The sequence below is a fragment of the Pan paniscus genome, chromosome 1, assembly GCF_029289425.2.
Source record: "Pan paniscus chromosome 1, NHGRI_mPanPan1-v2.0_pri, whole genome shotgun sequence".
Taxonomy (NCBI): Eukaryota; Metazoa; Chordata; class Mammalia; order Primates; family Hominidae; genus Pan; species Pan paniscus.
The window spans coordinates 42967725-42982933 of record NC_073249.2 but is presented as its reverse complement, the minus strand read 5'-3'; the positions used below and the strand labels follow the sequence as shown (position 1 = coordinate 42982933).

At 43.5% G+C, this 15209-nt stretch overlaps 1 protein-coding gene across 12 annotated transcripts in view; it reads left to right on the top strand.

Moving 5' to 3' along the window:
- SRGAP2 (SLIT-ROBO Rho GTPase activating protein 2) overlaps positions 1–15209 on the top strand; it is a 254501-nt gene that overhangs the window by 185411 nt on the left and 53881 nt on the right. For 8 of the 12 annotated variants that reach the window (XM_003822926.6, XM_063599687.1, XM_024927499.4 and 5 more), the window contains 3 exons: positions 5489–5713; positions 9311–9412; positions 10434–10631. In XM_003822926.6, coding sequence (XP_003822974.1) covers positions 5489–5713; positions 9311–9412; positions 10434–10631 — 525 coding nt within the window. The remainder of the gene's footprint in view (positions 1–5488; positions 5714–9310; positions 9413–10433; positions 10632–15209) is intronic. The other 4 variants (XM_008976531.5, XM_055108944.2, XM_034945318.3 and 1 more) reach the window with 1 other exon arrangement.

Here is a 15209-nt window from a genome sequence, read left to right as displayed (position 1 = left end):
AAAGGCTACATAGGTAGTAATAAAGTTTCTCATGTTTCTTTTTTTTTTTTTTTTTTTTTTTTTTTTTTTTGAGAAGGAGTCTCTATCTGTCGCCCAGGCTGGAGTACGGTGGTGCGATCTCGGCTCACTGCAAGCTCCGCCTCCCAGGTTCACGCCATTCTCCTGCCTCAGCCTCCCGAGTAGCTGGGACTACAGGCACCCGCCACCACGCCCAGCTAATTTTTTGTGTTTTTTTAGTAGAGACGGGTTTTCACTGTCTTAGCCAGGATGGTCTCGATCTCCTGACCTCGTGATCCGCCTGCCTCAACCTCGTTTCTTTGCCGCTGTTTTGGTTGTGTCTCGTTTTAGTTTGTTGATTGGTTGGGTTTTTGTTGTTTTTCCTGGGATATGGACACATTCATTATTTTTTTTAAAGTTGTATTATTCTGCTCTATAAATGTTCAGTAAATATTTATTTAGGGAGAAGCCACGTGCTCAGTATTGGGGTAAAAATGGATTATAGTAGTTCTCACCCTAGAGGTAGTCATAGGCTGTAAGACAACATTTTTCAAACCATTGGTCAGATCCCTTAAGAAAGTCAGGAAATCACTTTTATTGGTTTAACCTGTGTTTTCAGATGAATAGATGAGACTAGAATAAGAAAGAAAACATTAGAGTACATCACATTGGTAAGATTATGTGAAACTTTTATGTTAGATATGTATGTACACACTAGTACATCCTATGGGGGAGTGTGTGACAATAGAAGATGTGTTTCTTATTGTGAGTTGGGAGTCAAAAAAGTGTTTGTGAGCCATTGTACTATGAACAGAGGAAGATCTCAGTCTCATCTGTTAAGTTCTGTGAGAGCAGGAACCAAGAGTTTTCTTTACCTTAGTAGCCTCCAGTGCTTAATATATAGCTGAGCGCTTAGTGTGTTTACTGAAGGAAGAAAGGAATAGAAAGAGGAGGAAGATGATCATCTAAGCTAAGATCAGTTTTTCTTTTTGTACCTTTCAATATGGTTTTGAAGTATAATTTACATACAGTAACTAAACTTAAGTGTTACAGTTTCAAGAGTTTTGACACATTTGTACATCTTTGTAACCTATGTCAAGATATAGAATAAATATTTTGATAAGAGATATCTTTCCATTGCCTCAGAAGGTTTCTCTTGTCTCTTCCCAGCCAATCCCCCACCCCAAGGCAACCACTGTTATGATTTCTTTCACCATAAATTGGTTTTGCCCATTGTAGAACTTCACAAAGATGGGATTATCCTTTTTTGTGTCTGGCATCTTTTGCCGGCATGATGTTTTTGAATTTCATCCATGTTGTTTGCATGTATCGGTAGTGTCTTTCTTTTTCTTGCTGACCTATGAGATAAAAAGGGCCAAAAGGATGCAGTTAGAGCGGGACTAAGTGAGGAGCCTGGGATATTGGCATCCTGATCTTAACATTATTCATTACTTGCTTTAAGACATGGGATGAATCCTGTTGCAGTCCATTGCCATCTGTGTCATGTACAGCCTTCTGCCTCCTTCCTAGTGGTTCTGAAGCCAAACGTGTGCATAAGGCATTGAGGATAAGTGAAAAGAAGTTATTTTTGTTGATGCCATTACATTGACCAAGGACTAGCCTCCGACTTCTTTTTATAGTAAAGTGCAAGATTTAAACTTCAGACTGTAGGAATCCACGTGAGGCATCTGCCACACTGGGGAAACCTTGACTTCAGGCCAAAAAGACGTTCTGAGCTCATTTGATGGCATCTAAGAACAATAGGCTCACTGGAATGTAATTTTCCTCCCCCATACTCTTCTGGCTCTCTCAACCCAGGAGCAGATGGATGAATGAAGAACAGGGCATTGTCCTCATGCATAGCTGGAGTGTTGTAAGTGCCGTGTACATGTATGGAAGGTCTGTGACACCATGTGCACCCAAGTCGGACATGAGGGAACTTGGCTGTTTCAGTAAGAAATGTCATTAAGGGCAGTTATTTTTCTCTTTCGTGTGAACTTGAAGTGGGTGTTGTGAAACACCCATTTTTCCTTTCCAGGCGTTGTGGAGTCTCTGGGTGAAGATATCAGCTGGGAAAGGGTTAATGAGCTATCAACTCAAGTCATGATACATCTGGATGGGCTGTCATTAACTTCTTACAAAAATTTGATTTCCCCTGAGAGATTTTTCATCAAACATTTATATAACCCAGAAATGGCCAGGGGAGCCCAGCGTGGCCACAGAACTCATCAGAAGCCATGGAAAGCCTGCTTTGTCCCCACTGTGAGCAAAATAATGTGCTTCCTGTACTTATTGGGATTCTTCTTGGAACAGGATGAAATATTCAAATCTCATTTACCTAACCTTGCCAGATATTGCTTCTTCGCTAAAGGCTCGGTTTCTGGCTATTTCCCCTACAGGTATATAGATAGTCAAGACTCTGGAGAACCTCTTCCGAATCTGCCTGGTTGGCTAGAGGTGTAGAGGAACCAGGGGCACATTGTGACTCAGACCCTCACTCATTGGCACAAAGAAGCTACAGATTAGTTATATAAACAGAGACAGTGCGCCAGCCTGGGAAAACTCCCAGCCTCCCTTTGGCCATAGAGTAAGCAAAACAAATGGCTTCACTGGCCCCATCTACCCACTTGACTTAGGTCAGTATTCAGCCTAAATGTTTTATTTCCTGAGAGGCTGGAATCTGTATTTGTGGTATCAATCAGTCAACTGAAATTTATTAAATGCCTGCTGTGAGCAAGGCCTAATGCTGAGGGATGTAAAGAAGAGTGAGAAGCTAGTCTGGTTGGGGTGATATGACATGGCAAGTCATAGAATGAAGAAGCGTATTCCTTGTCATATGAAAGCTGCAGATTAGTGTGGTTCTAAGTAGAGGCCAGGGTCACTGGAGTCTAGGATTGCAGGGTTGGCTGGCTTCCCAGGGGCTAAGAATTTAATTTGGATCTTGAAGATCTGGTCCAATTCCAACAGGTGAGAGGCATAGGAAACATTTAAGGAAAAGGACATTCTGGGAGCTGAAGGGCAGAGGTCAGTGGATTTGGAGCTATATTAGTATTTTTTTAAAGTGTCTACATGGTACCAAATATCTGTGAATATATTGCCTGTTAGCCTACAACAACCTGTGTGGCTGGTGTTATCCTCATTTGAGGCCCAGAAGGATTAAGTAGCTTGCTTATGGCCATATAGCTGATTTGAAGACTAATACTCTACCCTAAACAGAGAATATTTCATTGGATTAGAGCAGATGAATCTGAAGAAGAAAATAAAGGGAGTTGATGTTGGATGGGTAGATTGAAGACAGATTACAGTTTGTTCTGGCTATTGAACCTTGCTCAAATTATTTAACTTCACTGAACCTCAGCTTTCAAGCCTGGAAAATTAAGATTATACCAACCTCATTGGGGTTATTATGAGGATTAAAATGTAGAATGTATATAAAGCACTTAGCACATGGACTGATGTATAGTAAGCATACTTAGTGAAATAGAAGCATTTTTTAAATTTCAAAACTGAGGAAGGTGGATTTTACCTTGGGGAAAAAAAATGAGAGGTATTTTAGGTTCTTCAACAGGAAAGTGCCATAATTAAAGTCACAGTTTAGGACAGTGAAGCAGATGGTGAGGGTATGAATAGGGGTAGAGGTAGTAAGAATGGAGAGGAAAGGGAAATTACCAAAAACAGGTAAAAGTTTTTTGAAGGGTAACTTTTCTCTCCCAGATTCTACCCCCTGCCCACACCCCCTCCACCCACACTCATACACTCTGTGGGCCGTGTTACTTCTGTTCATTAGACTTATAGGCATAGAGCTCATCAACAGGGTCTACATAGAGCTAGTCAGGAAGGTTTACAGGTTCAAGGGCAGCCTGGTGAGACCAGCAGCATCTCCCAGAGAGCCCATGCACGTGCAGAGTCCTAATCAGCCGCTTTTGTCTAGCTTCCATTTGCTCTTCCCTCCCAACTGAATTTAATGTCTTTCCATCCTCTGCCTCTAGTTAAGTTGTAACTGCTGTTATTCCACTGCAGCCAGGCAGCTGCCAGGGCCTGTTGGCACTGAACCCAGAGCCCAACCCAACTGATGTTCTCACTGAGCTTCTTGTCAGATGCCAGGAAAGAGGAGGCACATCATATGCCTTTTCTTCCCCAATAGTAGCTACTTCCAATGTGATCATGATGAGAGGAAAAGGCTGTGGGGAGAGTTAATTTGATGCTTGCTTGTGCAATGAAATGGCAATCAGGCAGATGGCCTTACTCTATGCATGGATTCTTCTTTGAGGTTTCTTCTCAGGACCCGGACCTCAGAGCTGCTTAAGCAATAGAGAGGATGATGCATGGCCAAGGAATTGGGATCTCTGGGTCTTTTGGGAGGGATGGGGAATATTATCACAGAGTTACAGGATGCCATTGCTGAAGAGGGCCTTAGGGAGTACATTTAGTCCAAGGATTTTCAGACTTTTCTCTAACAGAAGAATTCTTTCTTCAAACCAAACCTTACATAGAATCCCTAAATATTAAATAGAAAAAAAAGCAAAGTTGGCTTGGTTGAAGGAGGAATAGAAGACTCCAAGTCCTAGTAGTTGGGTTGTCCTTTTACTCACTTCTCAAGGGCAGCTTCAGTGCCAGCTCTGGTCTACTGCTTGAAAGCCACTAGCCTGGCCAAATCTGTTCATTTTACTATGGAAGAAACAGGTCCAGAGAAGGGGAGTGGCTTTTCCAAGGTTGCTTGATTCTGCGCCAGTGCTTTTTTTATACAGTTGCCTCTTTTTGCATTTTGTTGTAAAAAATCAGAATCCTTTACATGGCATGAATTTTTCCAGTAACACTTTTGCGTAGAGCTTTTTAGTCTTATAAATGCTATTTCTGTAGTGCAGGGGCATCTGTTGTCAGATGCCAGGAAGGAGGAGGCATGTCAGAAACCCTAGTCTGCAGCTAAGGCCTGTCCTAGGATGTTGGGCGTTGGTGGGGATGATGACCCACAGAGTCAGCTCCCCATTCTCTCCTCCCATCTAGAGTTGAGCTTGCATACATTAGCTGCTGTTGCAATACTCCTGCTTTCAGAACCCTGAAATGGCCTGGCTTGGTTGCTATATAGTGATTTAACTACAGTAACCCTCAGTGAGTGGCAGGTTGTATTTTTATTGTTGAATTTTGTTATAATGACAACCCCAGATAAACCTGAAAATGAAAGAGGATTCTCTTTAACTCTCAATTCTTCTCATGTTTATGAAATAGCGCTTAATTAAATAATGTCATTTTATCCTTATGAATCTTCTTCCTCCTAACCACCTCACAGCCCTCTAGGGTGTGTTTAACCGTTGAATTGGGAGTCAAGAACTGAGAACTCTCACCCAGACCTTGGAAGTCGGAATGTCAGCCCTCTTTCTACTGCACAGCCAAGCCTATTGATGTGGTCAGATCTGCCCTCTGGACCACCTTCCTTTTCTGCCAAGCCTTGGGGCTGTCCATGGTGTGCTCATGTGCCTTCTCCTTCCCACAGCAGTGTTGTGACTTAGGCTACCATGCAAGTCTGAACCGGGCTCTACGCACCTTCCTCTCTGCTGAGTTAAACCTGGAACAGTCGAAGCATGAGGGTCTGGATGCCATCGAGAATGCAGTAGAAAACCTGGATGCCACCAGTGACAAGCAGCGCCTCATGGAGATGTACAACAACGTCTTCTGCCCCCCTATGAAGTTTGAGTTTCAGCCCCACATGGGGGATATGGTGAGGCCCTTTCCCTATACCCCCACCCTCAAGGGGCTTGAGTGGACTTGTCTAGATTAATTACACAGAAGGCACATTATTCGGGGGTGGGAGAGGCCTGGGCCCGGCTTTTTGTCAGGTGGGTGAGGCACATTCCACTTATTGAGCAAACAGTTAGTGAGTGCCTGCTGTCAGACACTCGGGCTTGGGTGCAGACATGGGGGATTAAAGCCCTCGGGGAGCTTACAGTCTGGGGAATAAGGTCGCTAAGGCTTGAGGAGGGTTCGAACTATGCATAGAGAGGGGTATCCAAAGGGGCCCAGCAGGATCAAAGAAGGTGAAAAACAGCAGGTATATTCTAAAAACTACCAACAGTTCAGGATGGTGAAAGGAAAGTGAGGGAGAGGGGCGCTCCTAGTGGTGAGGCTAGAAGAAATGAGAGCTGAGGTGGGGCCACATCCTAGAGGCTTTAGTGGGGAAGCGAGGGCCAGGCAGAGAATGCTGTGATCTTTTGGCATTTGGCAGAGTTCTGAATAATCTTATTCTCCTGAAGTTAGAAGACTGTGATGAAGTGTATAGTTTTGTTTGGGTATTGAATAAAAAAGAATGGGTACCTGCAGGAAGGAAAGGAGCTAAGATGCTATCCCAAAGGCCTGATGCTGGTTGCCCAGACAGGGGAGCATGAACATGGGGGCCTTGTTTTGGACTCTTAGCCTCCAGTGACTAGAATAAAAAGGGCCTAAAAAAGCTAAAGTGAGAGGCAGGAGAAGCTCCTGGGTTTTCATTGTTCTGAATCTTTTGGTTCCACTTGTGTGGTTGTGTGTACAAGTCAGAGTGAACCTCATTCCTGTGGATAAGAGCCACCATTTCTCCTACTGGTGAAATTAGAAGGAGGTTGTATAGGGCTTATGCGATAGAAAAGATCAAGATGGACCTTTGGGTATAGTTGGCTTTAGGAGGAGGAATTTTACCAAGACACTGTTTTGCTGTCTCTGCACTACTTCCTGTGTGTTAACTCCATTCTCAGACAGGCCATTCTCCCGTGGAGGCAAGGTGACTGCATTTCCAGCCTTCCCTGGTAGGTTGAAATCTAGTGGAAAGAGTCTCTGCCTCCCTCCTCAAAGCTTGTGTGTCTCATTGGTTTTGATTGGGTAAAGTGCTTATGCCTGGGTCCATGCAAAGCACGTGGCCTGAGTTGTGGAGTGGGAGGTTCCCCTCGCCGAGGGCGGTTAGACCAAAGCTACCAAAAAAAGGAGGAGTGGACGCCAGGGACCAAAAAACAGCAACATGTGTGCTCCTCAGGAATGATGCTTCCCTTAAGATTAGCATCCAGACTCTAGAAATCCCCACTCCAGAATGACAGCTGTGGCAGTGGAACCAGAGGATTTGCTGTCATCAGTTGGCCTCTATGGAGAGTGAGACGCTGTCCTGGAGATAGAAATGTGGAGTTGGTTTCCTTCCTTTCCTTCTTGGGGAAAATCAAACCATTTACAGTTCATTTCCATTGCTGTGGCTTAGGAAATGTCAGTGTCTGAACAGATGGAGAAGTGAGATGGCAGCATGTGCAATTAGAATTGGGGGAAGGGGTGTCACCAAGCCTCAGGAAGCCCCATTCCTCACCTGCCCTGGCTTCTGGTCAAACTTGCCTTCCAAGCACCTTCTCCAGCTGTCACTGAGGTTCCTTCCCAGGGATCAGTGGAACTTGGGGACCAGCTGAGTGGAGTGATACATTTTCTGGTGTTAGTGACTGAGTTGCCTTCTGAGCCAAACAGCTTGTCTCCATAAAGGAGGAATCCAGATGCTGGGTGCTCAAGCCCCCTCCTCCCCCTGTCAGAGCCTTATTTCCATACTCCGGAGTGCAGCTGAAGTGTATTACCTTGCACCCTGGTAGCGGACCACTGCCAAAGCATGCATCATCATCAGCTCTGCTACTTCTTAAAGGAACAGGCTTGGAGGTGGTTTTTCCCTCCATGATTCCTCTCTGCTAGGTCTGGGTTACTTTAAAAATCAATAGCTCACTCTTCTGCCAGGGCCATCGCTTTATGTAATATAGCTGATCAGTGGCTGAGCCAGGCAGGGGCCAGGACCAGTCCTGGAGCTTGTGAAGGTTCCGCATTCTAGCCTAGCCTTCATATGAGTGAAAATAAAAAGAGATGAGAGGGTGGGTCATTCTTGGCCTCTGCAGCCAGTCTATCCCCATCAGTGTGGGTTGTCTGCAGATTGTGGAGGCAACAGGAGGGAGCTGCCTGGAAGTCGTTGAACTAGGGCCAAAGATTGGGTAGCATTTTGACCGGAAGCCTTAAAATTGGCCAAGGTCCCACACTAACTGGTGTTCTGGGGTGCACAGCACATGAATTGATGCCAAGTGCTCTCAGATGTACTAGGAGGAGGTGCTTGGCTCCATTTTTGGTGCCCTCAGAGGCTGTGGGACTCTGGATGCCTGACTGGTGACATCAGGCAGCCAGAGAATTTCACTCTTGGCGCTAACCGGTTCTGGCCACTGAGCTTTCTCCATTGTGTCTGCTTATCCAAGAGTTAGAGTGGAGTCAGCTCTCTGTGGATCTGAGAGTTGGCTCAGGCCAGCCTCTCAGCTGAGGGAAGAGGTCAAGTCAGTTGGGAGCTTAAAAGCCAATGGAGGAAAAGGTCAAGTCCCAGCCCCCTCCATTTGAAGAAAGATTTTTTCTTTTCAAGCAAGGGAATGGTCCGTGGGCATGTGAATGTGCCCACTCTTTGCTGAGGAGGAAGGAGGCCATTTCTATCCAGATGTCTCTCTGCAGACAAGAGGCTAAAGGACGAACGGTAACAAGGTGACAGGAGCTGTCTCCACATGGGTCCTGCCTCCCAACTCTCTCAGCCTTCTGCTCCTCATCTGTCATCCAGGGGACTGTGGATGACCTCATCCCATAACCACATCTCCAATGGGAGACAGTGGAACAGCCATTCCTTCACACAGGGGAAAGCTAATTGGCAATAATCCTTGCGGGAAGGTCAGACTCCTCTCTTACAGATCTAGGGAAGGCCTGGGGTAAAATGATGGCTCTTTAGAAAATGCCAAGCTCCTTCAGATTCCATACCCTCTCGGGCCCTCTAGCATAGGCAACAAACTTGTTCCTGGCTTCACGCTTTCTCATTGAATCAAAGCTCTCATGCATGGCCTGGATTTGTAAACACATGCTGGCTGCCAGCAGTGGCAAGTTAGCCTCCTGACCCACTTCTCTCCTGCTTTCACTCTGGTGTATGAAGGGGGATGAGGGAGGGGCCAGAGAGGTGGCCACTTGGACCTTTGGCAGGAAATCTTCACTGTGCCAAAGCGTTGTGTTTCTGGAGCTGGAGCTGCCTGAGGCACTCTTCTCCAGCCTCCTCAGCCTTCCATGGAGCTGCAGACCCTACATAGACCTACACCTGCCGGGCTCCAAACAGATCCCCCTACCCATTCCTTTCATGTACTGTTTGGTCCTGGAAGAGGCTCACACAAGTTGGCTTTGGGTTTTGCTTCAACATAGAAACCACGAGCCTTATACCTTGAATATGGGTAGTTTCATTGCCAGTAATGGGAACTCTGGAACTGCCAAAGGGACTGTACCCTCTTTCTGACCTGGTGTTGCTTTCTTTTGTTAGGCTTCCCAGCTCTGTGCCCAGCAGCCTGTCCAGAGTGAGCTGGTACAGAGATGCCAACAACTGCAGTCTCGCTTATCCACTCTAAAGATTGAAAACGAAGAGGTGAGTTTCTTCCTTAGGAGGCTCAAAGCCACACTCTTAGTTTCCCTGTTGAAACTTTTGCTGCTGCCCGTCTGGGAGCAGGTGGAAGGAGCATGCAGAGAATGTCCGGGCGGCCGCAAACATTTCCTAGCCAAATGTAGGCTTGGACTTTCCCCCTCTGCTACATCCTGCCCTTGAACTCCAGGAAGTTGCTCTTGCATTGCCAAAGGTTGTGCTCTATTTTGAGCTTTTGCGAAATGCTTTTTTTCCCCTCTACACATTTAATCAAAATGGCACTTGGCAGCTGTGTGAACAATATTGTGTCTCTGAAACCACCTCCTCATGCCTAGCTTTTTCCAGCATGTTCAAACAAACAGAGGCCTTTGACTTTGACACTTCAAACATCTCCATCCTCTTAGGAAAGGGTGAGTTTCTTCTGGGCTCAGTGTATTTGCTTTCAAAAAGCGGTTCAAAAGGGCGGGTGATCCAGCTTTCTGTTGAGCTCAGGTGGCTTCTTACCTTGTGTCTCAGTAAGTCTTACTTTCTGCAGGAAGATCAGGAAGAAGTAGGGATAGGTCACTTAGTTTGCAAATGAGCAAACAAGTTCATCAGTTTGTTGAAGGTCATGAAACAGAACCTGGGGCTTTGCAGTACTAGGCCCATCACACATTTTAATTAGCTGTTTGTATGAAGGGGTTGGTTTAGATTTATTTTATTCTCTTTCCCTTAAAACTTCGATTATAATATTGTTATATAATATAATAATGCTAATATTACATTTTAAAAGTAAACATTAAAAGATCTGGGTCAAGTACATAGCATGAAGGGTTGTAGTGGCTTTTAGGTTTTCACTGTAGAGAGTAGCATGCTGTAGCAGTCCATGTGATGTTTACCTCTCACTTAGCACTGTCCAGTGGGAAGCAGAGCTGCACACTCTGATGGCATCCTGTGGCCTTCCCCAGCCCACTCTCTTCAAGCTTCTCCATCACCTGCTGTTTTACAACCCACCCTTCATGCATCCTGTTGGCCCTTGTCGTGGCAGGTAAAGAAGACAATGGAGGCCACCCTGCAAACCATCCAGGACATTGTGACTGTCGAGGACTTTGATGTGTCTGACTGCTTCCAGTACAGCAACTCCATGGAGTCCGTCAAGTCCACGGTCTCCGAAACCTTCATGAGCAAGCCCAGCATTGCTAAGAGGAGAGCCAACCAGCAAGAGACAGAGCAGTTTTATTTCACAGTAAGGGAGTGCTATGGCTTTTAAAGAGCGTCAGCATGCACTGCAGCACTCAAGGGAGATTTGGAACTCAGAGTCCTTGTTAAGTGTCTGAAGGACAGGCGTTGAATATCTTAGATACGAATGTGGGCATACTCAGAGACCATCCCTACACTTAAAGGTGCAAACATTAAAAGTTGTATATGTCTAACAGGGATCCGCCCAAGAGAAAGGATGCTCCCAAGTATACTACTAAGAAGATTTTCTTTTTTAAGAAATTTTTAACTAGCTAGTAGGCTTTCACTGGAAAGTTTCCTTCTCAGGCACAGGGGATCCTGAAAGGGGAACTTCATCTTTTAGTTCTTGGAAAGTACATACAAATATTCATAATAACACATATTTTGTTTATAAAAATCTATAATCTCTTCTAGGTGATATGATGACATTATTTTATAACTTTTATTGTTGGGAAACTATTTTTTCTAATTATTGCTAAAACTTAAAGGATGGGTAATATGCAGCATTACTATTTTGCACATAATTCCAAAACATCGTATTTTCTTATTCATGTATCTCTAGTCTTCTTTTAGACAGTTGGACCCTTTTTTCTTTTTCTTTTTCTTTTTTTTAAGTATTGTTAACAATCCTTTGGAAGTCACTACTGGTCTTTGTGTGCTGCTTTTTAATAATTGAGTTATTTTGAGCTTGCCAAGTAGGATCTATTGCCTGGACTAAAATTTATTTCCTAATCTTCTGATGACCAAGAAAGGAAAAATTAAGTTTGCAGATGTGAGATGAAATATAGCCAGTGAATATGCATACTGATTCTGAATGAAAGGAATTAATTTTTCAGTCAAGAAACAGTCTGCATGCAGTAAATTGAATTTTTCCTGCAACTGGAATGATTTGTTTAATTCTTCTTTGAACACTGCCCTTTCTCCAGTAAGAACACTAATGATTTGCTAATATTTTTTAAAGAAATCTGTTTTTTTAATTAGTTAAGCTCAGACTTCCTCTTATTTTTTATCCTAGAGAAAACTGCTAAAAGGGAATGATATATCAGTACTATTCTTCTAAAACAACTTTTTAAAAAATGATTATACAAAGCCAAATATGCTCATTATATAAAATTTAGAAGCAAAAAGAAGGAAATAAAAATTGTCCATAATTCTACCAGCTAGAGATAATGGTGTTAGAATATATTCCTTTCTAATCTGTTTTCTATGCATGCACAAACACATATGTGAGCACATATTTATAATTTCATTCTAAAAAATAGGATACTGCTGTACATATTGTTTTGCAATCTAAGTCATATAATTATAATATTCTTTAAGCATATTTATGAGTAAAATATTAAAACCTATACAAAAAAGTAATAGAATGGCATTTTAGCTCATTCATTGATTTTTGTAAAGTATTTAACACACTCCCTGGTTTGTAGTTAGCGTTCAATAAATGCTAAAAATTTATCTTCACCATCATCATTAATTTATTTATTAATCATTATTAAATTATTCATTGATCATTTTTTGAGGATTTACTATTGCCAGACACTGTGCTACAAGCTGGGAATGCTGACAGTATAAGATAAAGAGGGAAATGATGGGGGATGGGTCATGTAAAGGGAGAACTTTCATTTTTACTTCATATATATCTAAGCAGTTATAATAGGTTGATTTTTGTAATTTAAAAAATGTAAAAATGCATACATGCACTAGTGCATGAATGGCAGCCAGGATGAGTGGAATTGGAGAAGCATCACACACACAGTGACTTTTGTGTTTGATCTTGAAGAACGAGCGAACCAGGCAGGGAGTCGGGGAGGAGAATCGCATTCCTTGAGGAAAGAGCAGCATGTGGGAAAACATAAATGCACGCAATAACCTGGCTCACATGTTAAGAGAACTTTCTGACTATAATGAGGGATGTGTTGCTGCCCCAAGCTTCATTATCTAAGGAGTTTGTTGAACACTCTCTAGAGGCTTTTAATAATAGGATTGTTTAGCTGGTCTGTCTGGACTGCTTAGATATAACACTATTTAAATGACCCAATCTCATTACATTGTGAAGATTTCCATTTTTTAGGTTACGTAAGAAATTTTGGACCTAAAAATCTTGCATTTTAAGACAGTCTTTGTCAGAATTACTTTTTGGCTCTAAATGAATTCTGTAACATTTGTATTCTAAATTGACCTTTAGTAAAAGCAGGAATGGCCGTATTCAAACTGGTAACCTCGCAAATCCTGCCCACCCTTTCACTTTCTGTCTCAATACATTGATGTCCTCTAACCCATTTCCTGTCTTATGTGGCTCTAGTGCCACTTATCAAAATTGTGTGCAAATTTCCTTGGCTAACAGTAACAGTTTTTTTCTGGGCTTGTCTAGCAGTGGAATTCTGCCCGAGTTCATCATTTTTGTGACTGGTACTTGAAGTGCATCAGATGATTAATTTCATGAGAAGAGGGCTTTTTGGGGTGGTGAAATAGACATTTATGGAAAATGGGATACCCACATTAAGCAGGGTGACTACCTGTTTACCATACAACCCACACAAAGCCAATACAACTATAGATGTGCTTTCTTTAGTCTGTTGCCTCTGCAAACATTGCCCGTGTGTTTCTCTATGCCCTTCAAAAACATCAGAGCAGCACATCCTGGAAGATCCTATCTTTTGGAAGTTTAGGAAGCAGCCTCTTGTCACAGCTTGACTCCTAGGTAGTGTGCCTAGTGACCAAGAGGGCTGCTAAGAAAAGCTTTCTGACCACTTGTGGCTGTCATTGGACTGATTTGCCCAGATGACATCAATTGGGAATTTGAGGCATGACCTATAAAGATCAGTTGCTTGCAAGAGTCTCAGGAAAATAATTGTGGAGTTAAGAAACTTGAAGCGATTTTTAAAAATTACCTAACCCAACCTTCTCATTTGAAAAATTAAAAAATAAATAGGCCAGATATGGCGGCTCATGCCTGTAATCCCAGCACTGTGGGAGCCTGAGGCGGGTGGGTCTCTTGAGGCCAGGAGTTCAAGACCAGCCTGGACAACATGGTGAAACCCTGTTTCTACTAAAAACACAAAAATTAGCTGGGTGTGGTGGCAGGCGCCTGTAATCCCAGCTACTCAGGAGGCTAAGGTGGGAGGATTACTTGAACCGGGGAGGCATAGGTTGTAGTGAGCCAAGATCGTGTCACTGCACTCCAGCCTGGGTGACAGAGTAAGACTCTGCCTAAAAAAAAAAAAAGAAAGATTAAAAAATAAATAAATCTGCTGGGCGTGGTGGCTCACGCCTGTAATCCCAGCACTTTGGGAGGCCAAGGCGGGCAGATCACCTGAGGTCGGGAGTTTGAGACCAGCCTGATCAACATGGAGAAACCTCGTCTCTACTAAAAACACAAAAAAATTAGCTGGGCGTGGTGGCGCATGCCTGTAATCCCAGCTACTCAGGAGGCTGAGGCAGGAGAATCACTTGAACCCGGGAAGCAGAGGTTGCAGTGAGCCAAGATCGTGCCATTGCACTCCAGCCTGGGGCAACAAGAGTGAAACTCCATCTCAATCGATCAATCAATCAATCAGTAAATCCAGAGAGGATGGGTAGCTCACAAAAGCTGGACCCACCACTCTGGTTACAGGGTCTCTGGCCACAGGCTGCTTCTCTACACCCTGTGGAAGAAGCAGAGGTGAAGGGAAGGGCTCAGGAACAGCTCAGCAATTTTTGCCTCTTATTTGCCCTCAGTGGTGACATGTTTCCTGATCTTCTTGGCTTTGTGTTTATCGCTTATCTTTTATAACACATAGTTCATCAATGTCTACTTTTTACCCGTTGCCTTTTTTATTGTGATTGTTAAAAATCAATACTTTTAAAAGATGCAAAGATTTGAAAAGGGTATACAGGAAAACGTACTATAAAGTTTCTTTTCATTCCTGACTCCTATTTCCCCTCCCCTCTGCTGGTGATTGAAACCAGTTTCTTCTGTGTCCTTCCAGAGATACTCTATGCATGGACAACAACTGACGTATCTGTAAATACCCTTTAATATGATAAATTACATTAGAAATGTAATGAAAGAAAATGGAAGTAGATATAGAAGTATTCCACTTATACAGTTCACTTTTTTAACGTTCTTTATCTTGGATCTTATTTTTATGTTAGTCCAAAAAGATCTGCGTCCTTTTTAAATGGCTGGATAGAATTCCACTGTATGAATGTGCCATCATTTGTTTAACAAATTCCCTCCTCATAGGCAGTGATGCTCGCTGTTTAGCCAAGGTTTACCAAAGCTTTGTAAGGCTGGCATTTTCCTAAGTATTTCCTTTGTTTTTTGGAAACCAAGCCTCGGCTCTTGTTGCCCAGGCTGGAGTGCAATGGTGCAATCTGGGCTCGCTGCAACCTCCACCTCTCAAGTTCAAGCAATTCTCCTGCCTCAGCCTCCCAAGTAGCTGGGATTGCAGGCACACGCCACCACGCCTGGCTAATTTTTTGTATTTTTAGTAGAGACTGGGTTTCACTATGTTGGCCAGGCTGGTCTCGAACTCCTGACCTCGTGATCCGCCCACCTCGGCCTCCCAAAGTGCTGGGATTACAGGCGTGAGCCACCATGCCC